This window comes from Chlamydotis macqueenii, chromosome 18 (genome assembly GCF_036417535.1).
Source record: "Chlamydotis macqueenii isolate bChlMac1 chromosome 18, bChlMac1.mat, whole genome shotgun sequence".
Classification (NCBI taxonomy): Eukaryota; Metazoa; Chordata; class Aves; order Otidiformes; family Otididae; genus Chlamydotis; species Chlamydotis macqueenii.
In genome coordinates, this window is record NC_141573.1 from 9,996,168 (window position 1) to 10,023,178 (window position 27,011).

General features: G+C 54.3%; 1 protein-coding gene across 1 annotated transcript; it reads left to right on the top strand.

The window, feature by feature from the left end:
* Nucleotides 1-1,481: 1,481 nt before the first annotated feature.
* On the top strand, nt 1,482-19,946 carry PMP22 (peripheral myelin protein 22). The gene is made up of 5 exons (XM_086762275.1): nt 1,482-1,586; nt 2,471-2,571; nt 3,768-3,858; nt 14,856-14,996; nt 18,364-19,946. The coding sequence occupies exons 2-5, from the start codon at nt 2,494-2,496 to the stop codon at nt 18,528-18,530; spliced, it is 477 nt and encodes a 158-aa protein (XP_086618401.1). The 5' UTR covers nt 1,482-1,586; nt 2,471-2,493; the 3' UTR covers nt 18,531-19,946.
* Nucleotides 19,947-27,011: the final 7,065 nt, after the last annotated feature.

A 27,011-nucleotide genomic window follows, 5' to 3' on the forward strand; every position in this document is an offset into this window, starting at 1 on the left:
GTTGGGCTGCCCAAAATAACCTCGTTAGCGAGGAATGTACTGATGGCCGTCCAGATGTTTCAGTCCTCTGGGGCTTGCAGGCAGGGATGGCGCTGGCTCCTGACAGCGTGCAGCAGCAGAGATGCGGGTGGGTATTTTTCGGAGAGGAGGGCAAATTGCATACTCTGAAGCTTTGAAACCGTGCTGCAGTACAGTTTTGCTTGGCGGCATCGCAGCGGGGCGCGCAGGCACACGCTGAAATGGGGGCTCGAGCAGGGTGGGAGGCTGGGGGCCCATCTCTCCTCCCCTACCCCCACAGAGCGCTCTGAACTCCCACTTGCTGGCGAATGCGTGCGATGGGACCACTAGCACGGGCGCGGAGGAGCCAGAGCCCGTGCTGCAGGGAACACGCCTGTGCTTGCCAGGAGGAAGGAGCCAAGCATGCTCCTCTCCCCCTTTCTCCCAAGAGTTACAGTTTCGGTGGCTGGATGCCGAATTCCCTGCAACAAAGCAGGACTGGCGTGGAGCTGGTGCGTGAAGAGGAGAGAGGGGATGGGGAGGTTGGCGCTTAGGACTCCCAGGGGGGTGCAGGAGACCTGCGGGGACTATTGTGGGGTGGGGGAGATTTATTTGAACAAATTAGTTGCGGTTGAGGAACACATGAAGGCTGCCATACTGGAGTGCAGCCACCCCTTCCTCTCCAGGCACCTAAGTCCTCCAGCATTTTGGAAAATCTCACCCTCCATTTAGTGAAAAGTTGCTCAGTCCCGCAGGGTTTGGCTTTCAAGTGCTAAAAAACTCCAGCCCAAGAGCCAGCATCACGTTGCCATCGTGGGAGCAAACGGCGAAGGTGTCGCTTTGCCGGACGCAGCCGCGCTGGGTAAATCTGAGGAGACGTTCCCCTAAATCCCGTCCCCTGGATCCCTGTCCCCTGCCAGGGCGAGGGGACCCACCTGATACGGCAGAGCTCTCTGTCCACTCGTGTCACCCCGTGGCTGACCGTGTCCCCATCCCCACGCATCCCCGGCAGAGGAAAGCTCCCTGCCAGCCCTCCCTAGAAATCCCTTCTGCGACACTGCGGGGACACGGGCCGGATCCTGTGTCAACCGCTCCGAGACACGCGTGCATCCACCCGCGCCCACGCGTGGCCGCTCATGGAAAGCGGAGCGAGGCAGAGCTGCCACGCGGCAGCTCCCCCTCGGCCACCTCCACGGGTGCCTGAACAACGGGGCTCCCCACGCCCCGGGGCCCTGGCTGGGGGTCCGTCGTGAGGGAAAAAAAGAGGCGGGGGGAACGGAGGGGAGGCAGTTTCGGCTATGGCGTGTCCGCCCCAAAAATCTCCCCGCTGCCCGACGGGAGGGGAGAGGCGGGAGCGGGGATGGGGATGGGGATGGGGATGGGGATGGGGATGGGGATGGGGCGGTGAATGACTCCGTACCGGGGCCGGGGCGCTGCCCCGTTTATAGGAGGAGCGGCCGGCGCCGCCGGGCCCTCCCCGTCCCGCAGACGCAAGCGGGGCGGTGGCTCCGGTTAAAGGGGAACCTGGCAGCCCCGCCGCCCGCTTCCGCCGCCCGCTCCGCTCCCGCTGCCCTCGGCTCCGCCGCGACGTGAGTACGGCCCGGGGGGGAACGGCCGCTCCGAGGGGGAGAGGGGCCGCAGAGACCCTCCAGGGATACAGGGGAGAGGGACTGGGGGAGCCCCCCCGCCCTGGTTTTGGGGGTCCTCTAGGGAGACCGGGTCAGGGCTGCCCCTCCCTCCTGCTCCGAGGGTCCCGAGGGGAGATGGGCCGGGGAAAGCCAAAGCCCACCCCCCTCCCAGGGGAGAGGGGCCAAGAGAGCCTCTTTTGAAGGTCCCGAGGGGAGATGTGCCGAGGAGACACCCCCCCCTCCCCCCCAGAGGGACTGAGGTAGCCTCGTCGGGTGAGATGGGCCGAGTTAGGACCCCCCTACCGCACCCCGGGGCTGGCCAGGGGACATTGGCTCGGGAAAGCTTCCAGTGGGGAGAGGGGCCGACCCGGAGGTCCCATGGGTGGGTGGGCAGGGACGCCCCTCTTCCCGGCGGAGAGGGGGCTGGGGTAGCCCCCATGAGTGAGATGCGCCGAGACAGACCCCTCTCCCCCCCCGGGGGTCCCGACGAGAGAGGGGCTGGGGGACCGGAACCCCCCCCTCGAAGGAGAGGGGCTGGGGGAGCCCCTCGAGGAAGCCCCCCCCAGAGGAAGGAGGCCAGGGAAGCCTGGGGCTTGGGGGAGCAGACTCGAGGGAAGGGCTCGGAGGACGCCCCGGGGGTGTAGAGAGTGGACCCCCACCCCACCTCCCTCCGTCGGTGGGGCCCGAGGGAAGGAGCGCGGGAGCCGGGCGCTACCCGAGCATCCCCGGAGCCGGGCGCGCTCCTGCCGCGGGCGGGCGCCTCCTGCTGCACACGGGGACCGCGCACACGCGAGGACCCGCACACACACATCCACGCACTCAGCAGCATCCCTCTCCCTCTCCAGTTCTGCCCTCCGCCACCACCAAGATGCTGCTTTTGCTGCTGGGGATCATCGTGCTCCACGTCACCGTGCTGGTGCTCCTATTCATCTCCACCATCGTGAGCGTAAGTACGGGCTTTCCTCCGGCACTGGGGTACCGGCGAGGCTGGGAGCGGCCGACGAGGGGGTTACGGCATGAAGACACCAGAAACTGTTGGTTTTATTTATGGTTTATTGCCCAGCCTGGCTTTTAGCAGGAATTTTTTTACTTGCTAGTTTTGTTCTTAGTAACAGCGGGGCTTTGGAGCATTTGGTAGAGAAAGCTCTTTCCGTGTTTGTGCTGCTGGGTGTAACTGGTGGGTCGCTGGGCTGTGCGATGCTCAGAGCATCCCCAGCAGTGCGGAGGGGAGTGCTGCAGAAGCGCATCTCCCCACGGCCGCTGCGCTGGTTTGCACCACGGAGCAGCCTCAGAGCATCCAAACTCCCCTCCGTGGGCCTGACACTGCATTCCCCTCTCATAAAAGAGCTCCACCTGCTAACGGGCTTCAGCCCGCAGGACCAGTACAGCCAGTCTGAGCAAAACCCCTTGAAACGGGACTGGTTTGGGCACAGGCTCCCCCGCACCAGCAGCTTTGCTCTCTGGCTCTGCTCCTTTGGGCTGTGAGTGAGGCACAGCCTGCGTCTCCTCACCCGGACAGGCTCCTGCTGGTGATTTTTCAAGGCTTAAGTTTTGCCAGCAGTGGGAAGATTGGAGGGCTGGAGGCTGCGTGACCAGAGAGTTCCCAGCACTGTTATGGGTTCAGAGCCCAGTTAACACATCATCAGCTGAGGAAGAGTTTTGACTTTTGGTTTTAAGGCAGCACTTTTGTGGAGCTGGTGAGTTCTAGGCTTGCTTCACCAGATTCTTCTTTCCGTTGTTTTTTTTTTTTTTTCCTTTGGAGTGGTAATAGTAGTAGAAGACATTACAAAAAATCTTCCGAGTCGTTAGAAATCACATGGAAACATTCAAATAGCCCGGCCAGGCACCAGGCGAGGACGGCAGAGGGGAGGGGAGGGAAGTGCGCGTCCCCCGTGGGATGTGGTCCATGTTTACAGAGAATAAAGAGCTTCTGTTTTTCTGCCGTTGAGGTGAAAGCAGCTAAAAGCAAATATCAGTATTTACTTTCCAAACCCCTTTCTAAAGAAAAGCATGTGCCTGGGAGCGCCTGGCCAGGCACACGCGTGCCGGTACGCACCGGGGCTGCTCGGGGCCAAACCCTTGGCAGGGGGGGACACAGCTGCCTGCCACCTCCCTGCTCACGGGGCTGCATCTCTCTTGCAGCAATGGCTGGTGAACGGCGGGCACACGGCAGACCTCTGGCAGAACTGCACCTCCGGTAGCGTCTTCCACTGCCTGACGTCGTCCACGAATGGTGAGTGCTCCCTGCCATCAGGGCTGCCGCTGCCCCTCGCTTTTATTCTCCACCCTGGATTTTTGAAATGCGTGGGTACCAGACCTGATGCCTGCTGCTCTGCCCTGCTGCCCCCGAGCTCTGGGGCAGCTCCTGGCAGGGTGCTCAGCACGCTCAGCCGCTGTGGAAGTGACTGGCTTGAGAGCTTTTGGGTGATCTCCTATTATTAGCCCATTTCGGCAGTGCTCGGCTGCACAAACGTGGGGCAGCCTTTGGAGCGGGGTTTGCTGGGTGGCCGTCGCAGTGCTGGGAGTGGAGGGGCCGTTTTGGGCACACCTTCCTCTCGCTCCAGCAGTGAGGGTGTTTTCAAGATGTGCACGGTGTCCCGAGGACAGCCCGTCTCCAGAGGACCCCCTGTCCCCTGTCTAGAAAGCTGCCCTGCTTTGTGCTGCTGTGAGAGGGTGAGTTTTTGGGCACGCTCCTTGCCCTGTGGCTCGCTACTGAGCACTGCGTGTGGGATATGCTGAGCCCGCAGGCCCTGCCTCGTCCCGCTGCTGAAACAGCCCCTGTGGCACCTGCGCATCCGGGGTGGCCGAACAGCCACCTTTGGACGGAGCTGGGTGAGCGCTGATGTCACACTGGGTGACGTCACACTGGGTGACGTCACACCCAGTGAGCTGTTTGCTGAGGTCAGGAGGGAAGGAGTGCTTGATAAGACGCCGTGACAGTGGGGTTTCCATGGCACCTGATGGTACCAGTAACACGAAATCTGTGCTCAGGGAGTCAGGCAAGCCCGTGCCTCAGTTTCCCCAGAAGACAGGGCTGATGCCAGCGGTGCTGTGTCCAGCACTTGTTTTTAGTTAGCCTGGTTTTCACTTTCCCATGGAAACGGATTCTGCCAGTGTAACCCTCAGTGAAACCAGTTGTGAATCATGCTGATGTCACTGGGAGCACAGTCACACTACGCCGGAAACACGGTCCTGGCGTTGGAGCAAACCGATGCCACGTGGTCTTGGCAGGGCAGGAACAGTCACAGCGGAGAGCACAAAATGCTTTCAAAGGGTCTTGTGGTGGTGGGATACTGAGGTTTTTGGAGATCCAGGTCACCCTAATCCTGAGCCTACTGGGAGCAGAACACTCATGGGTACCCCACTGGGGATGCGGATGCTGACGCCCACTCTCCCTTTTTCCTTCCCCGGGCTGAAAGCAGCGGCGTGTTTCCCTGCTTGGGCCCAGGCTCTGGTTTCGGTGGGAGCGAAGCCACCGCCGCGGGTCTCTGCTCACGCCTGGCGGTGTCTGGGCCGGCTGGGGAGCAGCTGGACCCCTCCCAGGCGAGGAGCCTTCTGGAGCCATGTCCTTCATCAGCAGTTGGCTGGCGCTGGCTATCTGCAGCGTAGGCAGGCTGCTTCACGGCCATTCATGCGTGCTCCAAAACTGCTGACCTTGCGCTTTGAAATAAAAGGCACCGATTGCCCCTGGGCAAGCCTCCCCAGATCTTTTTGCTTTTCAAACCTGCACCACTTTTTCTGGGTGTTTGCAGGATGCTGCGTGGCGGGGAGTTGTCAGTGTCGAGAGGGCCTTGTCCAAAATGCGGTTGGGATGGGGTCCTCCAGCTCTGACTGTCCTGTGGGGTGCTGTAAGTCTATATGGCTGCTCAAAGAGGGGCTTCCCTCTGAATCCTTTCCAGCAATGATTTTTTTTTTTTAATCGTTAAAGGGACTGTAGACCAGACGACCCCGCTAAAACTGCAGTTGAGCAGCTGAGTTTGGTTGATAAGGTGCCCGAGTGGGCTGCTGTTTGAGCAGGGGTGCATTGTGCTCGAGCCTCTGAGAGCTCTCTGACAGCTCTTATTTACAGGAAGGCTCTGCTCAGGCATCAGGAAAAGGGGGCTTTGCTTGGGGAAAAGCTTCTGTCCCCGCCACCCCCCTGCAGGGATGCAGGAGCAGGGCTGCTGAGGAGCAGTCTTCATCTGGTGGGAGCCCGGATGCAGGATCCAGAGCTCGCCAGTGCTGTAGGAACATAAAACCAAAAGATATTTCCTAGGCTGTTATTCTGTTTGCAAAACCAGAACAAAGATACCACGCAGCATCCTTTCCAGTGGATCCCTGCACCCTTCCTCCCCGCTGCTGTCTCCAAGCCCCTTGCTCCCACGGGCTCTGCGCTGCCGGGGCAGCTGCGGCTGGGCACATATCGGAGCGATAGCGGGGACACGGAGCAAGGATGCTGTGGCAGGGCCCCCTTTGAGGCTCGTGCTCATCCCCTGCCTGGCCCTCATTATGCTCCTCATGCTCTTTTTGCTAGGAATATGCTTACTTTCAAAAATATGAAAGATCCCACACCAAATACCACCAACCGTCCTCATTTAAATCTCTTTCAAAACACAGGCTGCGCATGCTGCGCTGGGTTGTAGAAAGCCTGAAGAATTTGTTTCTCTGTGCCCCGCTTAACGGTTAATTGCAGAGTGCCAAGGTCTGCTCCGGGCTAAGAGCAAGAAATCCTCGTTTGGGAATTTTGGCAGAACTTGGTCTTTACGTAGAGGCAGTTTTTCCTCTGGCCATCGCAGTAGCTGCTGCGGTGCCGTTATTTCTTCCTCCCTTTTTGAAAAGGAGCGGAACTCAGTACTAGGAATATGCGGAATTCCGTAGGACTGGGTCTGGTGTTTCCAGCACCGATGGGGGCTCTGGGGGGGTTGCCGTAGCAGCAGGGTGGTGGGTTTGTGGTTCTCCCCTTGCTCTCAGCACGGTGAAGATGGGTGAAGCATCCTCTCGCCCGCCGTGCTGCTGCACAGGGACCCTTTTGTTGAGATGACCGTTATTCGGATGCCCAATGAGAAGCTGAACTTGCCAAAACCAGGTGCCAGCAAGATTTACTTGCCTTTAACACCGGGGTAGGTTTGGGATCGTGCTCCTAAACCTTACAGATTATCCTGTGGGGACAAAACGAGCGGCAAAACCACCCAAGGCTTGACTCCAGGATGGTCGGACCCGGGCTCCCCGGGACGTTGGCAGACCTTGGGCGCAGGATGGAGTTGGCCTTGCTGAAGACCGAGCTCCCACCTCCCACAGAGTTTGAACCCCCTGTGTGTGCACGGGCTGAGCGGTCCTGATGGGAGGGAGGAGGAAACGCCGGGGCAGGAGCAGATGCCTACTTCTTCGCCTTTTACAACTGCCTGCTTGTTGCTTTCATTTCTGCGTTTGCTTGTTAGATAATGCCCTTTTTTTTTTTTTCCTCCAAGAGGCCAAGAACTATGGAAAAAATGTTGCAATCTTTGCTTCGTTTGCGCTGTCAGACATTCCTGGAAAAGACTTATCTCAAGAATTCCGCTCTGAATCCCAGAATTGTGCGTCGGCACGGCCGCGCGCCAGCCCCCAGCTGTGAGATCCCGCTGCAGACACAGGGCACGTGGCTGGACCTGGGCCGCTCAAGTGCTCTTAAGTAGATTCCACCCCAAATTTCCAGACAGCAATATATTTTTCCTCCAAAAATGGCCTATTTTTCTTCCATAACTGAATCTTTTATGCAGGCAAGATTTTTTTTCCTGCTGCTTTCTACTGCTCTTCCTCTGATTTTGGTGGGAATGCCAAATGCGAGGAAGCAACGGGAACTTCCATGGAGAGCCCTACATCCCTGTGTAACGTCAGGAGACATTTTTCCTGTTGTCTTCTTACAGTTTCTCCTGTCGCTACTCTGTGGCTTTCGCATGACTCACTTGTTCACAGACAGGCTGGTGGTTTTTGGCTTTTTTTTAAAGGGAAAAGGAAACCCCAAACCTTGGGAAATGCACAGGCTGCCAATCCGCGTGATTACTAAGTGCTGTGAGCCGTCTGATGCTGCTGATTTGCTGATGGGATGGCCACAAGCAAAGCCCAGGTGGGTCACCCAGAGCGGAGATCTACCCTGGACGGCCCGGGCGGGCAGGGATGGACCTCCTGTCGATGGGGCAGGCACTGCCACGCACCGGGGACTGCCCTGCTCTGCTGAACGCTGACCTTCTTCCTTCCAGACCCACTTTGCTCTGGCAGACAGGATCCTACGTGGCACTGCTGGTGCTTGAAATCTGTTTTCTTTGCGCTGGAGGATGCAGGAAAAATCTTTGTCCCTGGCATGGTGCAGGGGCATCTGCGCCCTGACCCATCAGCTCTTCCCAGGAGGAATTGCGCTGCTTCTTCTCCACTTTAAAAATCTACAGCTGGAACATCTGGACCCATCGCTTTTGCTCTGTCAGCTCCCCCAGAGCGGCTTTGCTACCTTTCCTCTATCAAACTCTTTCTTCCAGCCATGCCAGACTCTCGTGACACAGAAGGATGGAGAGATGGAGGTGCCATTTAGCTAGCGGTAATCCTTTTTGTGGCTGAAAACAATGTCACAAGGCTGCACTGAAGCCTTGCACCGAGAAAAATTAGGGTCTAATGTCTAATTCCATTATTGATAGTGAGTATAAAATACCTGAACAAAAAGAGATGGGGGCAAATTGCCCCCAGCCCACTGGAAGAGCTGAGGCTGCACCAACTGGATCAAGGATTTGTCACTGGTGAGGGGACACTTCATAGCGCAGGAGAGTGAGATGGAGGTGACTGTCCAGTCGCTCCTGCAAATTAGAAATTCAAAGATTCAAGGATTTAAACATGGTTTTTCAGCTCTTTATTGAATGCTGAAGTTACCTCCCACTCTTATGCTGTGCATCTTGCGGCATCTGCGGGCCCAGTGCTGTTGCAGCCTTTTGCTTTATTGCTGCTGAGCAGCTGGAAGCTGGCAAGAAATGACCCGTAGCTAAGGATGTTGACTCTGTTACGATGAAGCCATGAGGTAGGTTTAGATTAGATATTAGAAAAAAATTTTTTACAATGAGAGTTGTAGAGCACTGGAACAGGTTGCCCAGAGAGGTGGTGGATGCCCCATCCCTGGAATCGTTCAAGGCCAGGCTGGATGAGGCTCTGAGCAACCTGATCTAGTCAGGGATGTCCCTGCTTCTTGCAGGGGGGTTGGACTAGATGACCGTTGAAGGTCCCTTCCAACTGTAACTATTCTATGATTCTATGATTCTATGATTCTATGATTCTAAATAGCGTACACCTTGTTCATGTGATGGTGCATGGCCTTTCTGGTTGAGGTTCTAGCCATCAGCTGGCCCCGTTCAGCTTACGGACCACACATACCGATGCCTTGGTTTGGGGACATCTCTGGTCCTTCAGGGTCTTCGCAGTTTGCAGCAGAGTAGCCAAGAGCCGGCTTCTGACCTCCGCAGTTTGGGGGTCCGGGGCACTCGCTTTGTCGTTAATGGTAGATGACGTTGGCCTAACTCAGGCAGGGCTGAACCCCTCTCTGCCAGCTCAGGAGTGACTGTAGCTTGTGTCTTAGTTGTCTAAAATAAACTGTGGGGTATTCCAGGAGAATATTTTGTATTTCAGCTCAGTTTCTCCTATAACCATGTTGCCTGCAATGTGAAAGGGATTTCCTCTGCTTAAAACCAGGGTTTTGTTGTTGCTTGTTCTTACAAAGAGCATCCCATAAGGAGAGGTAGGGAACTGTTTTTTTTCTCAGCTGCTCCAGACCTCTTTGGCTCCCATTTTTTTTGTGTAAGAAGAGGGTCAGTCAACCTTCCCTGCTGGGTGAGGGGCTTTGGCCCGTAGAAAAGGAGCTAAAAGGAGGAAGAAGGCAACACAAGAGCAAACGATGACTGCAAAACCAGAAGAATGGGTGGGGGAGTCCCATGCAGAGTGCAGTGCTGGAAAACTCTTAATCCAACAGTTTCTTAGCCTTGATGAGACTTTCAGGTGTCCCCATAGCCACAGGCTCAGCCTAGCCCTGTGGCATGCCTTTGGGTCAAGGCACCACTGCTCCCCGTCCCTGCTTCTGGTGCTTGGACTTGAAAGCAGTGTGAGCTGGTACCTGAGCCTGAAGTGACGTCTCTGCCACCTCTGCTTGCTCTCACACACAAGCCAAAAGGAGGTCAGAGCCACCACGCTGAGGATCTTGGAGAGGAGCTGAATCTGGCATTGTGGAGCTGTTGGGAGGTGTTTGTCATGGTGCCAACTGCCTCAGCAGCACTGGTGGTTGCCTCTGAGGGACATGAGCTTCAACGATCCGACAGGATGGCTGCTGCAGCCTTGTGCCTGAACCATGGAGATGCAGAGGACAGGCCATTCTCTGGAAACTGCTCACGTTTGAATGTGGCAGATCTGGAGAGCTATGGCCCTCCTGGCCTTGAGGACTTCTTGGATGGAGCTTCGAGGAGAAGGCAAAAGGGAGGACAGCTGAGAGGACAAGAGGAGAAAAGAGGCCTTTGGGGATTTCATCTCCTTCTGAAGAGAACTGGGAAGAGTCTTGGGCAGGAATTGCAGCACCATGTTCATTCACTACTTCTTTGCAGCCTTGGTGTTGCCATCTGCTCATCTTCTAGCCTTTGCAAATAACTCGGGAGCTCTTTAAAATCCTCCTTTTCTGGTGGGATTTCCAGGAATACCTCGATCCACCACCCTGTGGTCCTCTCCAGGGAGTGGACACAGGAGGAAAGGAGCATCTGTTGGGTGCAAAACCTGCTTTTCCTGGCTCAAGCAGCCAGCAGCCCAGAGCGCAGCTGGGGAAAGTTTAACTTCATTACAGCGGGAGGTCTGGGACCAAAACAGAAGAAAGTTGCAATGTCATGCTGTTTTTTTTTTTTTTCCATATGAGAGCTGAGCAGCTCTACTGGATGTGGCTGACGAACCACAGAATGGTTTGGGTGGAAAGGGACCTTTAAACCCCATCCAGTCCAAGCCCCCTGCAAGGAGCAGGCACATCTCCAACCAGATCAGGTTGCTCAGAGCCCCGGCCAACCTGGTCTTGAATGTTTCCAGGGATGGGGCAGTCACCACCTCTCTGGGCAGCCTGAGCCTCACCACCCTCATGATAAAGAAGAAACAGTGCTGTTCTCCCTGACAGGAAAGATGTTTGCTTTGAGTGGTGGGGCCGGGGCTGGCAGCCAGTGAGTCTGTGCTGGTCTGGAGTAGCACTACAGGTAGCTGAGCTTTTTTTTCATTTCTGAATTGCTACAGTGAGTTGCCAAGGGGCAGCGGTCTGAAGTTCAGCCCCAGAAGAATGATGCAATTGAGCTAATGTTTCTGCATCTTCAGTTGACCCTTTTCCAACCCTCTTTAAGACTGTTTGACTATCAAGGTTTAAAACCATTTCAAGCCTCAGCGCTTGTGATGTGACCTGCCTGCTTCATGGGCAAGGATGCACGTTGGGTCCAGGTTCTTGATCAGACCTTGGAGCCCGAAAGTCTGCTTTGGAAAAACTCTGCTCAGAAAAACACTTCATTTCCTGGCAGGCCTGGGCTGGTACCTCTGTGCCAGTAGACGCATGTGCTGCTCCTGACCCTGCTGATACCCGGTTTGCAGCATTGAAGGAGCACGGCTGACCACGCAGACGTGGTCATGAATTTCCCCTCCCTCTAGCTGTGTATGTATTATATGCTACGGTTACCTCCAGAGTGGATGTTTTCTTCCCCAGAAATGGTTGCTATTTTAAGTGTACAGTGCATACACAGTTTGTAAAAAGGGAAAGCTATACGTGAAAACTGTTACTGTCAGCTGCAGGTCACGGCACCCCGGTGTTTTTAACATATGGCACTAATGTAGTCGTGTCTTACAGTGAGGGTATAAGCTGATTGCTCAAATAAGTTGGTTTTTTCTGTTTGCATTTTATTCTTTTCCTTGGCTGGGTCAAAAGAGGACAGGATGTCTTCGACAGAGCAGTGAATTAAACCCTGGGGACCTACCCTCTAAGCCCCTCTGCTCCTGGCCAAGGGCATCTTTCTGGCTGCCCCCCAGTCTCGCTCAGCTGCACCCCTCCTCTGGGTATAAAACCTCCCTGCAAGCAGGGCTGGGGCTTTGCTGCTGGGGTTTGGGTTAAATACTGCCTTTCTGGGGGTTCAGCTGCAACTTATGCTCCAGATTTCCATTTCTGCTCTGGGTTTCTTTCTCTCACGTTAGGCTTTAGGGCAGTGAAAGGTGGTCTTCAGCATCTCGGGGGTGAAGTCTTTTCCCTGCTGTTGTAAGTGGTGGCCTGAGCACACCATGGCTTGCAGAGCTTAGGGAAATGTTTGAATTTGTTTTGTAAAAACTTCTTACTTTGTTTTTGGCTGCCCAAAAGGGCTCTAAAAGCGCTTCCGATGGGTCCTCTCCGGAAGCGGCGGGTAGGGTGTTATCTGTCCTTTCCACTCCGTTTCCTTTTCTTCCTCCTCCTGAAGAACAAAGATATAAACACGGAGCTGAAGAGATGCAGGGGAAAAAATGGAATAACCGATTCGCTGCCCAGGGGAAACCACAAATAACAGCCTGAGAGTAAACAGCACTGACAGCCCTGTGGTGCAGCTTCTGGGGCCCAGACCTCTCTGTGGGAAACTGCCTTTATTTTTAAAAGCCTGGAGGCAGGACACAGCACTAATAGCAAAGGAGTTAAAAGCACGTGGGGTTGAGGAGGCAGCAATCCTATCTGCAGGTAGACGGGAGTTTTCAGATGAATTAAAGGTAATTAGCTGCCCTAATACAGCTGTGGGCAGCTGGGCTTGGGCTTAATGGGAACAGAGAAGCTTGGTGGAGTCATGAGGAGGCGATCTTGCCTCTCGTTTTTGCGAAGGGAGCCAACGAAAGGCAGCAAAGGGCTGGATGTGAGCAGGCTGAGAGCTCTGGTCTGTGGGATCATCTTTGGATTTCCCTGCTCGCCAGCTCGCGTGCCTGCTGCTCTCTGGCTGCGGCAGAGCGGGCACGGCTGGTTACCGAAACCCCTCCGGCCACGGTGGGCTTCCCCCCTTCTCTCAGTGCTTGCCTTTATATTCCTCTGACACAGCTCTTTATTACAATGGGATTTTGCAAAGCTGGTATAAATCATTCGCATTCAAAACCAAAAAAGAGGCACAGGGAGGCGGATGCAATTAAAAGGGCAGCTCAGCTCAGCTTTCCGTCTAGACAGCCTTCTCCTAAAATAACCGGCAGCTGGAGCGTCCACCTCTGAGCAGAAAGGGCTCCTCTGCAGGCCGGATCCCGTGGCCTTTCAAATCACAAAAGACTTGGCTTCCTGGGTCCTGGACCAAACTGCAGGGCTTGGGGCCGGGTAGGGTTTGGCTCAGCCCGTGCACGGAGCTGGACCCAGGTTTAGGGCTTGGGAAAGGGTGAGATGAAAGCTCAACTTCCCAGAGGCATCCTCTGACCTTTCTGCTCCGACCCTACCTGAGATATGATTTATGACGTGAATTTTAGCAGCGCTTGAGCTGCTTCATCCTTTCCGTTGCTTTCTGGTTTAGCATGGCCAGCGCTGAAGGGTCAGGTGCGGTGGAGGCAGGGGGGTTTCCCTGCATGGCCAGCTGAGGTAGGTGAATACACGGGACATTTGGTGTGCACATCAGTCTGAAAGCCGTGCTGGGATTTCCTGGAAGTGACAGCAGAGGTGGCTGCTCCTTCCTAAGGAATGGCCGCAACAGGTGCGCGTGGACGTAAACCCGGTGGCTCTTTAGCAGAGCCCGTTAGTGCTGCAGAGAATTTGGCATGGGAAGCATGAAAAGGAGGGCAGGAGAAAGCTTTCTGCCATGACCAGAGGCCGCTCCGGGTGGCTGCAGCCCGCTTTGGCGAGCAGGGCCGGAATTTGCTCCATTGCCTGAACGTCAGGAGGCAAGATGCAAAGACAAGAGGTGGAATAGATGGTCCCAAGTCAAACACATCAGACGTTACTGAACTGCACAGGATGTTCCCCGCAGGCGTGCATTTGCTGGAAGGGCTCCGGCATGGACCATCGCTGCCGTCCCAGCTGCAGGCTGTACCTTGCTCTCCGCTTCAAAGTCGGCTCTTACGAGCTTGCGGGGATTTGGTGGGGAGCCGTGACCGCTGCTCTGGCCAGTCCCAAACAGCCTCGTTTGCTGCGCTGACTGCTGAAAGTTGCTAAGCTGAAGCGTAGCATTGTTTGGAAGTTTTGCTAGGTTTCAGCTATTTGCTGCAGAAAGCCATTTCTTGCAGCGTGCAGCCAGGGGAGCGAAGCTGGTGGGAGTAAAACTGTGTCAGGGATCTGGGACTGGGACTGAGACTGAGACTTCAGTGCTGCCTAACTCTCCCGTGTCTGAGGATCCAGCCCAAAGCATGGTTCTCCTGCCTTTCACCGAGTGGTTTGTGCCTCAGTTTACCTGTACCAAGTTCTGCCTGGCTTTCACGGTGAATTATTCAATGTTGCATCCTTAAAGACCTCTCAAGGAAGGCTGCAAATACTCATTTTAATCTGAAACTTTATAGGGAAAGGGAAAGGCAGAGGTATTTGTGAGCATGGCTCCGTCCCGGTGCTGTGAGGCATTGCCTTTTTCTGTCAAGCTGCGGCAGCTCATGGGATGGAGCAGCGTTTTGCTTGTTTATTTATATTTTTTTTTTACACGGGGAGTTACACACCCACGAAGCCTGGAAATAACTGGGCAGTGACTCACGCAGGGGCTGGTCTAACTGGTCTGCTCCGAGAGGCGGCTGCGTTTGGTGGCTGGGGAAGGCTCTTTCCAAAAGCTTTGACTCCACAAGGGCAGAGGGTGTTTTCACACGCTGTGTATTTATTTTACCTCTGAGCTTGGCTGGCTTGGTGTCTCACGGTTTGTTGCACATGGCTTTTGTGTTTCTAGTACAGCTGAACTCCCAGAGCCTGACGTGAAGCCGGGGGAGAGGCTTTGCCTTGGTTTCTGCAAGCTTCAGGTTGGGGCTAACATCTCTGCTCATGTTTTATTATAAATGCTCCCTGAGAAGGTGCATGGTCCTGCCATTCATTTTACTCCAGCATGCTGGTCCATGCACACGTCATCCGAAATCCCAGGCAGCATCATGCCCATGGCTGAGGACCCCCTCAGCTGGTGCAGCAGTGGATGTGACCACATCCCCTGGCTGTGAAGAAACTTAATGCGAACCAGGGGTGCGATGGTGGGATCAGGGATGATGCTGAGGCTGCGGGCTGTGGTGGGGGCTCGCGATCTGTGGTTCCAGCACTGAGGTTTCCGTCTGTCTGTCTTTCCCCAGAATGGCTGCAGTCTGTCCAAGCAATGATGATCCTCTCCATCATCTTCAGCGTCTTGTCCCTGTTCCTGTTCTTCTGCCAGCTGTTCACGCTCACCAAGGGCGGGCGGTTTTACGTTACTGGAGTCTTCCAAATCCTTGCTGGTAAGTGGGGACTGATTGATGGGGCTGACACTGGGTGGAAAGGGTTTGCAAGCAGAGGAGAGTGTAATGGTGGAAACGAGCATGCTCTTGGGTAGAGAAGCAGGAGGGCCACTGAGCTGGCTGCTGTGTGGCTCAGTGAACGGAAAAGGCGATGAATAATTTGGGTCTCGCACGCCCTGGGATGGGGTCTGCTTGCCAGGGCACATTATGCATCCAAGCTCTTCTGCCCTTGCATCACAGGAGATGCAAGATGGTTGCTGTCCCTGCCGGGGAGGTTTCAGAGGGGTGAGATGCCAGGCCCACCGGGCTGGAGGCAGAGCTGTGCTGGCAGTCGCGGGTGCTGGGGCAGGCAGGGCGCGGGGGCTGAGGAGCGAGGGCTCTGCCTGCTCTTCCCATGGCTCGGGGTGGGGTGCTGATGGTCAGGGTGGCTGAGCTGACCCTGGGACACACCTTTGCCGGGCTGGGCAAGGCTTCTGCAGCTGCTGGCGGGGTGGGGAAGTAGTGACATTCCTCTTTTGGCAAAAGAGGATGGGATGATTATTTATAAACTTGCCGTAAGGGGGCCTGGTGCTTTCCACATCAGCGAAGAGCTGCTAGAGCGTGCAGGGTGAGCCAGCTGCCTTTGAACTCTCAGCTACTATTTTTAACTCTTAAAGAACTCGGCGCTGGAAATGAGCCACGGTTCGTGTCCTATGTTGCAGTTCTCCAAATATAGATGCTGTAAAGCCGCCGGCTCCATTTGTGTTTCCACGTATGAAGCCAGTGGAGAGGATTTTTCAAGCGTTCAGACTAGAAAAAATAAGTTGTGCAACGAGGGTCTGGCTAAATTATGAGAGACTGTCTGGGAAGGAAACTAATCATTTGCCAGAGCTTCAGATGTTAAACTAAAACCACCCTAGGTCCTGCCACTAAATCGGTGGAAAAACTCACCCACTGAACTTCAGACAGAGTTTCTGAGCATCCTCTAAGTGAATGGCCTTTGCAAACTCTGGAAAAGTTTAGAGCTAACCTTTATTAGCAAGCGTGGCATGAAATCTCTCACAAGTGTATCTGCTTGGCCATAATGCAGGTGGTGAGTTCATATCAGTTCACCGTCTCTGGAAAGATAGATGTGTTGAAACCCGTTACAGCTATGGAGACAAGAAGGGGAAACGGGCATTAATAATGCAATTATCTTGTCTAATAGATCTGGGAGCAGAAGGCTTCCTGAGTGATTGCTGGTGAATCCTCACTCTCAGAGGAAGAGAAAAGGGGATTGCAATCCTCCTGTCCAAGCTGTGCTGAGTGTCCTAAGGGAATGCAGGGTCAGGCTATAGACCTACCATCTCCTTCCTTGTTGGGTCAAGTCCATCCCCAGCCAGTATGAAGGACAGGAAAAGTGTGACTTGACCCCGTGAAGCTTCCCCACAGCTTGTGGGACCCATAGGCAGAGGTCTGGGTCTGGATGGACCATGCAGAGGTGGGCACTGGTGGCCATCCTTGCTGTTCTCCCTGGTCAGGGCTGGAGGAGGGGGCTCAGGGCAACTGTGGTCTTTCTGACCCTAAATTTCAGGGTTGGTAGGAAACAGGACATGGCTGTGCCAGTGCTGCCAAGAGTTCCCACCTAGAGATACGGACAACTCTGCTCAAAGGAGCTGAACCTGGTGTGGTCTCCTTGAAGCTTGTTGTGGAAGGCCACTGCTGTCCAAAGCCAACGGAGGAAATTCTTGTGGTCTTTAGGCTTTGCAGGTGTTCATCCATGCCTTGCAAAGCTCTGGCACCACAAAGGTCTGCTGCAGGTCTGCCAGGGATGAGGCTGGGCAGGGCAGTTGGGTCTGCTGTGCAGCGGCAAGGCAGGATGTATACTCAGCACCACAGTGCTTGGAAACATGCCCCGAAGCCTAGCTGAATTTGCCCTGATGGGATTTCAGCTGTCACAAACGCATCAAAAGATCCCTGGCAGCTCCCCTCCATCCTTGGTGAGTCCATCACATCCATGGGTAACTTCTCATAGCTGTGTAAGCCCAGCATGGGAGAGATGTTGATTTGGGTAGCATTTGCCCTCCTGGCCTGCCAAAGCAAGACTAAAACGTGTTCTTAAAATCAAGCTCTAGCGTGGTGATGCATTATTGCTTGCATGGGTGCAGGCAGCTGAAGGCAGCCGTCCTTCACTTCTCCAGCATGTTCTCTGGGCCAAAATCAGTGCAGATGCTGCAAAAACCATCGCCTCCATTTTACCAGATTCCTCACGCGGACAATTGCCGCTGTATTTTCTGCTGTCTGTAGGTGACCGGCGTGGCCGCATGCCTGCTCTCTGTCCCACCAGCATCGGCAGACAATTGCTGTGCTCTCTTTGCATGGGCCGGGGCAGTGGGAGTTGGCTCTCGTGCTTAGAGAATGGAAACCTCACCAGCGGCACGTTAATGAAACGTGTTCCCACTTCTGCACTTTCCCAGAACAAAGGAGCAGTGTCAAGTGGAATTGCAGCTCAAATATCATGGTGGTTGAATGTAGGTGGTCCCGAGGTCCATGCAGGGGATTTGGAACTCAGCTCTGACAACAGCCTTGCAACTGCATAATGGAACTGCTGGGATTGACTGAAAGAGCTTGTTTTTGGGCAGAAATAGAGGTGGCTTTGTGTTAGCTCTGGGTAGTCCCCAACGCCGATGGGCTGGTTTTGCAACAAAGCTAAAACACTGCCTACCAGAGCTGGGCCCAGCCGGCCAGCCCTCGGGGACCTGTGCTGGCCCATGGCTGGCAAGGGTGGACGCCGGGAGCTGGGGAAGAGGGACGAGCTACAGGCGCAGCAGGGTTTGCGGAGAGCGGGGTTTGCAGTTGAGCTCCTCTCGCTGCCTCAGAGGAGGATGGGGGATCACAAGGCACAGACCCTGCCCAGCCAGAGCATCCTTGGCCCCCAGCCGCGCTTGCCTGGGCAGGTGATACAGAAACTTTCATGCTTTAAAAGAAATGAGGTTTGTGTCTGACCTCTTGCAGCAGCTCTGGTGGAGTGGTCCAGGCTACAGTCTGGGTAGTTGAGAGGAAATCTAAAGCAGAAATTTCAGCTGAACCCCCAGAAGGACAGTAGTTAACCCAGCTTCCAGGGGAGCGGGGCTGGTCCGGAGCGGATCCCTGATGCTTGCCTGAGGGATCAGTTAGCCCAGGCGGTCCTCCGGCTTTGCTTGCTCAACCTGGCGGAATTATCCCCACTCATCATCACACCCTCCAAATCGTACCATAGTTTTCCAGGAGACAGGATACAAGGGGGCAATAGTACAAACAGTTTCCCACGCTGGTGTTGGGTATTGTCCTCTCCGGCTCCGGTTTTCCAGCAGGGAACTGCTCCGTGCGTGGCATCGCTAACCCCTTCCTGTGTGCGCTTCCCCGGCAGGGCTCTGCGTGATGTGCGGCGCGGCCATCTTCACAGTGAGGCACACGGACTGGCACCAAGCCTCGGAAAACACCTCCTACGGCTTCGCCTATATCCTGGCATGGCTGGCCTTCCCCCTGGCCCTCGCCAGCGGCATCATCTACGTCATCCTACGGAAGCGCGAGTGATGCTGCGGGAGGCGGCGTGGCGTGACAAGGGCACTCATGACGTCCATGGAGGAGACGGAGGCGGGGGAAAATAGACGAGAAAACGGAAAAGAAAATTAACCAAAAAAAAAAAAAAAGAAAAGGAATAAACCCTCCCACCAAAACCAAAACCAAACCCAACCGACCCCAAAAGGAAACACTCAAAGGGTTACTTGTTAATTGAAGATGTATATAGTATCTATGGTTTAAAAAACCTATTTATAACACTTTTTACATATATGTACATAGTATTGTTTGCTTTTGTTGACCATATGCTATGTTTTAAAGCCTAAAGCAAGTGCCTAAGGAACTATTACTCCTAACAGTGTAACAAGAGCGCGGTGATTTTTCTCTCATGCAAAACCTGAACTCTCCTTTCCCCTCCCAGCCCATAGCACACCATCAGAAAGCCCCAGCTCTGACTGGTTTTAGGTTAGCGTAAATCAGAGTTATGCCTCTTTACGCCAGCCGGAGGGTTGGTCCCCCACTCCTGCCACATGCTGTGATCCTTGTAACTGAAGTGCACGTCCAGATCTGACGGGAGACGCTTCCGAAAGGTTTGAAGGATTTTTGGAGCCAAGGCTTTGATTGTCCCAAGTGCCTAAATGACTTATGTGCCTAAGTCCCATTGCCTTGCCACCACACCCGCTGGGAATTTGGGCTTTTAAATCACTTAGGTTGAACTGCGATCCAACGCGGGCTGTCCTCCTTTGCCCGCACCAGCCCTGGGGGTGCCTGTGCCAGTGGGGCTGGGGTGCGTGCTGTGCCGTGCCGTGCCGCCGGGGCACTGATGCTCCCGACTGTGAAACGTGCTTTATTCTTGCCGTGGAGCTAATCTACCGATGAGAAAGAAGCAAACCCAGTATATCTATGAAATCAAATACCAGATATATGAAATGGTGCTATCTATTTACCATTCCTTATATTGCTAGGCATTTAACCTTATTCACTGGAAATTCAGTTAACAATCTTGAGGTAAACTACAAAGCTAGAAATGAGAAATAATTCTGTGTAATATAAATGAGCTATAACTGCTTTTGTACTTAGACTTGCTCTTACTATTATTTTTAATAAAGCATTTATAACCGAGGTTCCTTTTTTCCCCCCGTGGTCAAGAGGAACAGAAACAGCTCTGGGTGGAGCCCTGTCGGTCTTCGCCGCCGGAGCGAGATGCCTGTCCTCTGTCTGTGTGTCAGCGCTGTGTCTGGCCATGAATTGAACGGGCACCTGCGCAGACCCCAGGCTGCCTTCTGAGGACTCCAGACACTGTCTTGCTGTTGTTGTTTTTGTTTCATGTTGGGGTTTTTTTTTCTTTTTTTTTTTTTTTTGCTTTGCTTTTCTGATTTTATACCAACTGTGTGGACTAAGAAGCAATGAAATAAAAGTCAGAATAACTCAGTTGCTTCTGCTTTTTGGCGTTTTTGCAGGTTAGAGGTGGGCTGTGCTCCACAGGTCTGCTTGCTTGGCAATCCCATGGAAGGTCTCCGTGATGCTGCGTAGCAGATTTGTGGGTTAACGCCACTGAGAGGGGCTCTGAGCTCGCTGGGCTGTTAGCACGGCAGACATATCAGTGCCGGAGGGGTAAGCCTGTGCCAGAGTTAGTGCTGGGGACAGGAATGGAGCCTGTGCTGTAGCGCTGGTGTGCACACACATCTTTCTGCCTCTGTCCTATGATGCTCCTGTGATGTGACCACCAACTCCCCAAAGGCAGCAGCTGGCAGGACCACACGTACGCCCTCCCAGTCTCCTGAGCAGGGCCGGTTCAGGTCAGCATCAGCTGCCTCGCAGGGATCCGGCTGGCTCTGCCACCCGGCACAAACAGCAGAAGCCTTTGAGTCCTGTGTGTCAAAACACCCAGGGCCTGGGGATGCAATTACGGCCGGGGGGATTAGCGCATTGTGCACGCTGTGTGCAGCCATAACGGTTGGCACAGAAGCGGTCGCACTTCCGTTTGCTCATTCATTTGGCTATTAAATATCCGAGCTGATGCAGCAACTGGTGCTGGCAGAAACACAATGGCTCTTGCAACGCCATGTGTTGAGGCCAGTTATTAACATCGGGCCAGATCCCAAAGCCCTCAACCCAGCCACATCCCAAAGGAGAGGAGCGGGAGCTGCCTCGCACCTCCTCGGCCACGCAGCGCAGGGCCTGGGCAGCACAGTGTGACCACCCCGGCATCTCGCTTGATGGCTGGGGCTCCTGCTCGTGGTCTTCCAGCTGGGCATGTTCCCCCATGTGCTCATTTTCCCGAGCTGTGACTAAGCCTGGGAGGGTATCTCGCTTGATGAGGCAGCATTCATGCCCCTGCCAGCTGCAGTGCTGGGATGCGTGGTTCTGCTGGGCTGGCATCAAAAGGGACACAATTTTCCCTTCTGAGGAGCAGGTAGGAACACAGGTGGGGTTTTTTTTCCCCTCCTATGGGAAAACTAAAGATCACAGAATGGTTTGGGTGGAAGGGACCTTTAAAGCCCACCCAGTCCAGCCCCCCTGCAAGGAGCAGGGACATCTCCAACCAGATCAGGTTGCTCAGAGCCCCGGCCAACCTGGCCTGGAATGTTTCCAGGGATGGGGCATCCACCACCTCTCTGGGCAACCTGGGACAGTGCTCCACCACCCTCAGTGTAAAATATCAAGTCTGAATAGACCTCCCTCTATTTTAAAACCATTCCCCCTCATTCTATCACAAAAGATGCTGTTTTTCACTTTGGATCAGTGCTCAGAAGGCCCAGAGGAGGCTCCGCAGATGCTGAGAGGGCTGGAGCAGCTCTGCTGTGAGGCCAGGCTGAGAGAGCTGGGGCTGTTCAGCCTGGAGAAGAGGAGGCTCCGGGGAGACCTGAGAGCGGCCTCCCAGTGCCTCAAGGGGGCTGTGTGTGAGGAAAGATGGGGAGAAACTCTTCAGCAGGGCCTGTTGTGACAGGATGAGGGGTAATGGCTTTATAATAAAGGGAGGCAGATTCAGACTGGACATAACGAAGAAATTCAGCCCCTCGGTGGCCGGCGGGGACGGCAGCCGCCAAGGTCCCTTTCGCGACATCGCGCTGGCCTCGAACGGGCTCTTTGGCCTTTTTTATTCCTCCCTTGATTCCGCCACCCCGAGCCTCTCCGGTGCCGCGGGGGGAAGCGACGGGGGACGGCCCGGCTGCGGCTGCGGCTCCGGCTCCGGGCCCGGCCCCGCTCGCAGTCGGCGGTCGCCGCCCGGTGGCAGCGCGCGGGACGGCGGGAAAGGGCCGCGGCCTCGGCAGGGCCCCGCAGCGTGCACCCAGAGCCCCCGCCGCTCCTGGGGGGGGGGGTGTGGGGTTTTTTTTAACAGAGCTGAAGTGCAAATAATTAATAACACAAACACAAGGAGCTCCAGAGGTGTCTGGTCCTGTCTCCCACTTGGGGTGGGCCCATCATGAACACCAGACTGGGCTGAGCTTTGCTCGAAGACCTCCAAGCATGGCGAGTCCCTGAGGCTCCCCTCCTTGTGAAAAAGCCTTTCCCAAACACCGACCTACACACCCCAGACTTCCATGTGCCCCTCGTTACATCAAATGGCCACGGCAACCATTCTGTAAACCCCAGCCTGGGCACCCAGCTCCAGGAGGGACATGGGGACCACCAGCACATGGGCTGGGGAGCTCCGTTCCCCACGCACGGCTCTTCCAGCTCACACGACAACGGCAAACTTTTAAGGCAGGACCCAGCTTTTCTGCCCGGTCAGCTGTAAGCACGCTTGGAGCTAAATGAGACTCAACAATTTCAGTGCACCTTGGGGCTACAGCCCGATTAAAATGAAGGCAGCCCATAAAACAGCTTGCTGAACAAAACAGCAGCAGCATGGCGTGAAGTGGCGGAGGGGTGAAAAAAATATTAGGGAAGTTTCTTTAATATGTGTTGTATCATAAAAGCAATTGTTTAAATGGCTTTTCTAGTGCTCTCAGCAGTAAATACTTCTGGAAAATGCACTGAGCAAATCTTGTATTCCTTTTTCATTTACTGCCTTGTAAATTGAAAAATTATGGTAGGAATAAAAATCCTGGGTGTCTTGGAGCAGCTGTTTTGGAGCAGCTGGGCAGTGGCAGCGTGGGGACGCATTTCCTGGAGCCCCCTGGGCTCGGGGAGGGGAGAGTGGTGGCACTGGAGCCCTGCTGGTGTCACCAACCCTGCTCCAAGGGACATGTGTCCGTTGGTGGCACGGGGGAGATGGTCCCTGGGCAGGACCTAGCTCCAAAACCGGTGTGAGCGGGAGCAGCTAAGCCTGGCAGAGAGCAGGGCTGGGTTTCCCTGCAGCCCTGAGGGGACAGAGAATGTTTGATCTGGGCTTGGCCACACTGCAGATTCAGGTAAGAATGGCCAAAGTGTCAACCAGCTGTCCTTGACGAAGGTGCCAACCAGAGCTCCTTGGCTGGGGTGTCAGCCATGCCTCCTTACAAAGCCTGCAGCTCCTGGACACCCCTCCACTCCTGGGCACCCCTTGGGCACATTGGCCAGTGCTGCTCTTTGGCTGCCGTTCCAAGCCCTCTTTCTTCTGGCACCAACATTATCTCTGCACATACAGATAAGGCATGTGCTAGTGTGCTGATGAGACTTGGGAAATCCAGCTGTTACAGTCATCACCTGGTAATTAGTTAATTCTGTTTTGACTTCTTTGGTCAATGTTGCATTAATTCGTGCAGGGAAGGTTTTCTTCAGAGGGTAGTGGCTGGCAGTAGCAAGAGGCTTTACTCCGTCAAAATGAACGAGGCAGCTCATTCGAGAGCGACTCAACCAGGGAGTGCTCAGATGAAGATGAACCGAGTGGTAGTGAGCACGGTTCTTTGCAGAGACCCAGACCCTTGGGGTCATCTCAAAGTCAGCTGAAGCTGCTCCAGTCCCTTCTCCTGCTCTTGGCTGGAATCTCTTAACTAACAAGGAAGACAGGTGAAACAAATCCAGCATTTGTGACTGTGAGTTCCTGTCAAAGGCCAGTACCTTGCAGAGAGCCTCAGACATCCTCATGACAAACTCAAACCAATTAGCAAAGTGGCCAAGTTTGTTAGCAACATGCAATTAATTATCCTACATAATCTGTGTGGAGGAAGCAGTACAGGCAAGTGACCTTGGCACTGTAAATCAAACAGCCCTGATACAGATCATTGTTTTCATTTTATTTTCTATCTTGTCTGCTTAGTCTCTTTTTATTAACTAAATAAGATGAACCACATCCACATTCATTTTATTGCTGCCATTCAGCAACAACTGAGGTGGGTGGCAATTTCCCCCCCCCCATCATTTTTATATGCCACAAGTAATGTCAGAGAACCTGTCTTGGATCCATTGAGGACGTGGCTGGAGTAGTCTCAGCCTGCTTTCAGAGTCCAGCAACACTTTTTCTTTTGCATCCATTAGCCTGAGCTCTCCCATCCCTCCGCCATCCTCATCCTCCAGCCTGCCCTCCCATCTCTGCCCTTCGGCACTGACCCCACTGCCCTCCTATTCTCACTTGGTCACCTTTTTCCCCTGTAATTATTTAACATGGTTACTGATGCTTCCCTGAACACAGCCTCTTTGTGCAGTGATTTATGGAGTGCTTCCTCCACCGCAGGTCCCCTCTTCCTCTCGTGGGGATGGGCTGATCTGGGGCTGCAGCCCAGGTGCTGAGCACACAGTCAGCGTATGCAAGCGCTTGAAGTCTCCTGCTTTGAAGTCAGGAGGTGCTTGAGACCTTGCAGAGAAACCCAGAGTGTGTTTGATGGGTCTAACCCTGATCTCAGCCAGGGATGATCTGTACTGGGGCTGAAAGCATAACATCTCCAGGGATGCTCCGCAGGGTCTGTCCCCGGTGTGGTTTCGCAGCCCTCAGCCCTCGCTGTGTCCGGCATTGCCTCCACCCAAGGACGCGCTGCCCCTTCCCTGGAGTGGGATGCACAAAGGGCAACTGCAATCACCCAAAACTGCAGAAAGATGCTCAGGGCTGGGCTGGGAGTGGGTGGAGCTCCTGGGCTCTGAGCTCCATCACAACACAGGAAGGATCAAGTCCATGGTTGCAGTCTGGGACCCAGTTTTCCCAGTTTCCTCACTGCCTGGCAAGGGGACATCCTGCTCCCTGCCCCATGGCTGCTCTCTTGGGTTTACCTTTTCCCTAAGCCTCCCAGCGTTAACAAGCCACTTCTCCCAGACTGATGAAAGGATAAAAGCACTGAGTTGTTCCTGGTTTATTCACTTCCCAGGGGATAATTCAACATCTTTAACTTTCCCCGAAGGGCGTACTTTTCTGGGGGAATCATCAGTTAGCACTTTGCGGGATGGTTTTATTGCCCCTCTGCAGGCCCTGGGTGGAGAGAGGCTTTGTTTTAAAGTGCTTTAACTGCTTCATTTAAGTTTTTGTCGGTTGTGTTTCCTTTCATATATACTTTTTTGGCTTTTATTTCCCAGGGCTCCCTCTTATCTGCCTTTGGAGATAGCCCTTGTTAAAAAAAAAAAAAAAAGAATCAAAACCCAAAGCACTCCCCTTGGGATGCTTTCAAGAGAAAGGCCCCTGCCCCCTTTCAAACCTCTTTTGAGAAAAATAGATCCCAACCCTACGTACACCACAGCCTACAGGGAAGTCTTTGAAGTAAATGAAACCAAATTAGTGTCTGTGATATAGATGAGCAGAGGAGATCCCCGCTGCGTCGCTGGCCTGGCCTTTTGCGTAATCTTTAACCCGTCTCCCTTGCTCCCCGTTCGCCTCTAATCGACCGTGAGGCACCTGGGGATGATTTGGAGGTGATCCCACCTGTCCTCGTGCTGCTACCGCCCACACCACGGGGATGGGGAGTATTTAACAGGCCTGAGAGTAAGCCAGGATAGTCAATTACTTTCCATCTCCCTTTCCTTGTGTTCAGTATACACAAAATTTTTTTTTTCCTCCCCCCTCCTCTTCTCTCTTATTCCCCCTTAATGAGAGATCCCCTGAGCCCAGAGGCACTTCAGCATGGCCCCAGTGCCCTGGCTGTGCTGCTGGACCTGGACCTGACCTTTTGCAGCACAAGAGCAGCTGGAGCAGGATGTTCCCGAGCCCCCGGGGTTGTTAAAGCTCCGCAGGGTGTGCGTTCCCAATGCCCTGTGCAGCCCTTTGTGTGCCTGACCCTGGACCTGAATTTGGCCGTGAACTGCGATGAGGTATGCTGGTGTTTGACTTCATCAAAAAAAGATGGTGGGTTTGTTTTTTTGGTTTTTTTTTGGTGTGTTTGTGTGTGGAAATGAGTGTTGGGGGAGTCGGAGCTTCCTTTGGCTGCCAGCTGGGCAGGCTCACAGCAAGGCAACTGAGAGATACTTGTGTCAAGGGATAATTGCACGTGCAAATCGTATGCATGTGTGTGCAGGGAAAGCGTTGCACATGGAAATGACCCACTGGTGGCAGGAGGTAGCTGTATCACTGGTTGTCCTTCAGCAGCTTTGGTGCCTGACCTGGGAAAGCTGTGCTGTGGGTTGGCTCCAGTTGCCATGGGGAGCCCTGCCTAGCCTCCTGCTGCTGCTCCAAAAACCCACTGGTCACATCTGGAGGCCCTGAGTTGCTAGATGTCTGGGGCACTGGGATGAGCCTGGGTGTCTGCTGGGCATGATCTGTTGGCTGGGACACTCGGTGCCCTTTGAAGGACAGCTGTGAGGCTGGTCCCTGCCAGGAGAGAGCAGGGAGCAAACATGGGGGCTGAGCTCTGCCTGGGTGCTCCTGGCAGGTTTAGCTCACGGTCCTTTGGGCAGCATCTGTGCCAGGGAGGAGTTTGGGCTGCATTAGGTGTTTCTTACGCCTGCCCCTAAGGCCTGTTCGGATGTCCCTGAGCCGCTGACAAGACTTAGGGGTTCACTAGAGAAACCTGCAGCAGGGTCACCCACCCCTTTCCCTGAGAAGTCTCAGAACAAACCTTGGGGACCTCCTTGGGACATCCTGAGATGTCTTCGTGTAGTGGCAATAGCATCCAAAGAGCTTTAATCTCAGATGGCGTCACCAGCTGAGTTTCTTCTGGCAGGGAGTGACCGGGACTCTCTGGACATGGCCAGTGAAGGGATGGGAACACAAGCATGAAATATTGTGTAAATGCCAAGGAGCTGCATGACTGAATGTCCTGGTCTAGGAGAGGATGCTCCGCAGTTCTGCAGCAGCCTGGGAGTGTTACTTCTGGGGCTGTTCTTGCTTGGCAGTGTATGTGGCAATTATTTCTGTCCCTGCAAACTTTAATGTGGACGGAGGTTTCAGAAGGGGCTGCATATTTTATAAGCATGCTATAAACAGATCACGGCCAAATTAAATCATGAAGCAGAAATAAAACCCCATGAAGCTGACAAGAAAACAAAATCCCTGATTTCCTGGAAACATGCAGGAGAGGGCAGCAGGTTCCTACAGCACTTGCAGCAGGCTGCTGGGTTCAGGGTCCTAGGGAGCTGCTGTGCTGAGGGAGCTCATCTGGGAGCGCAGCTGAGCATCCCCACCATCCTGTGGATCGGTGTGACTAAGCCATC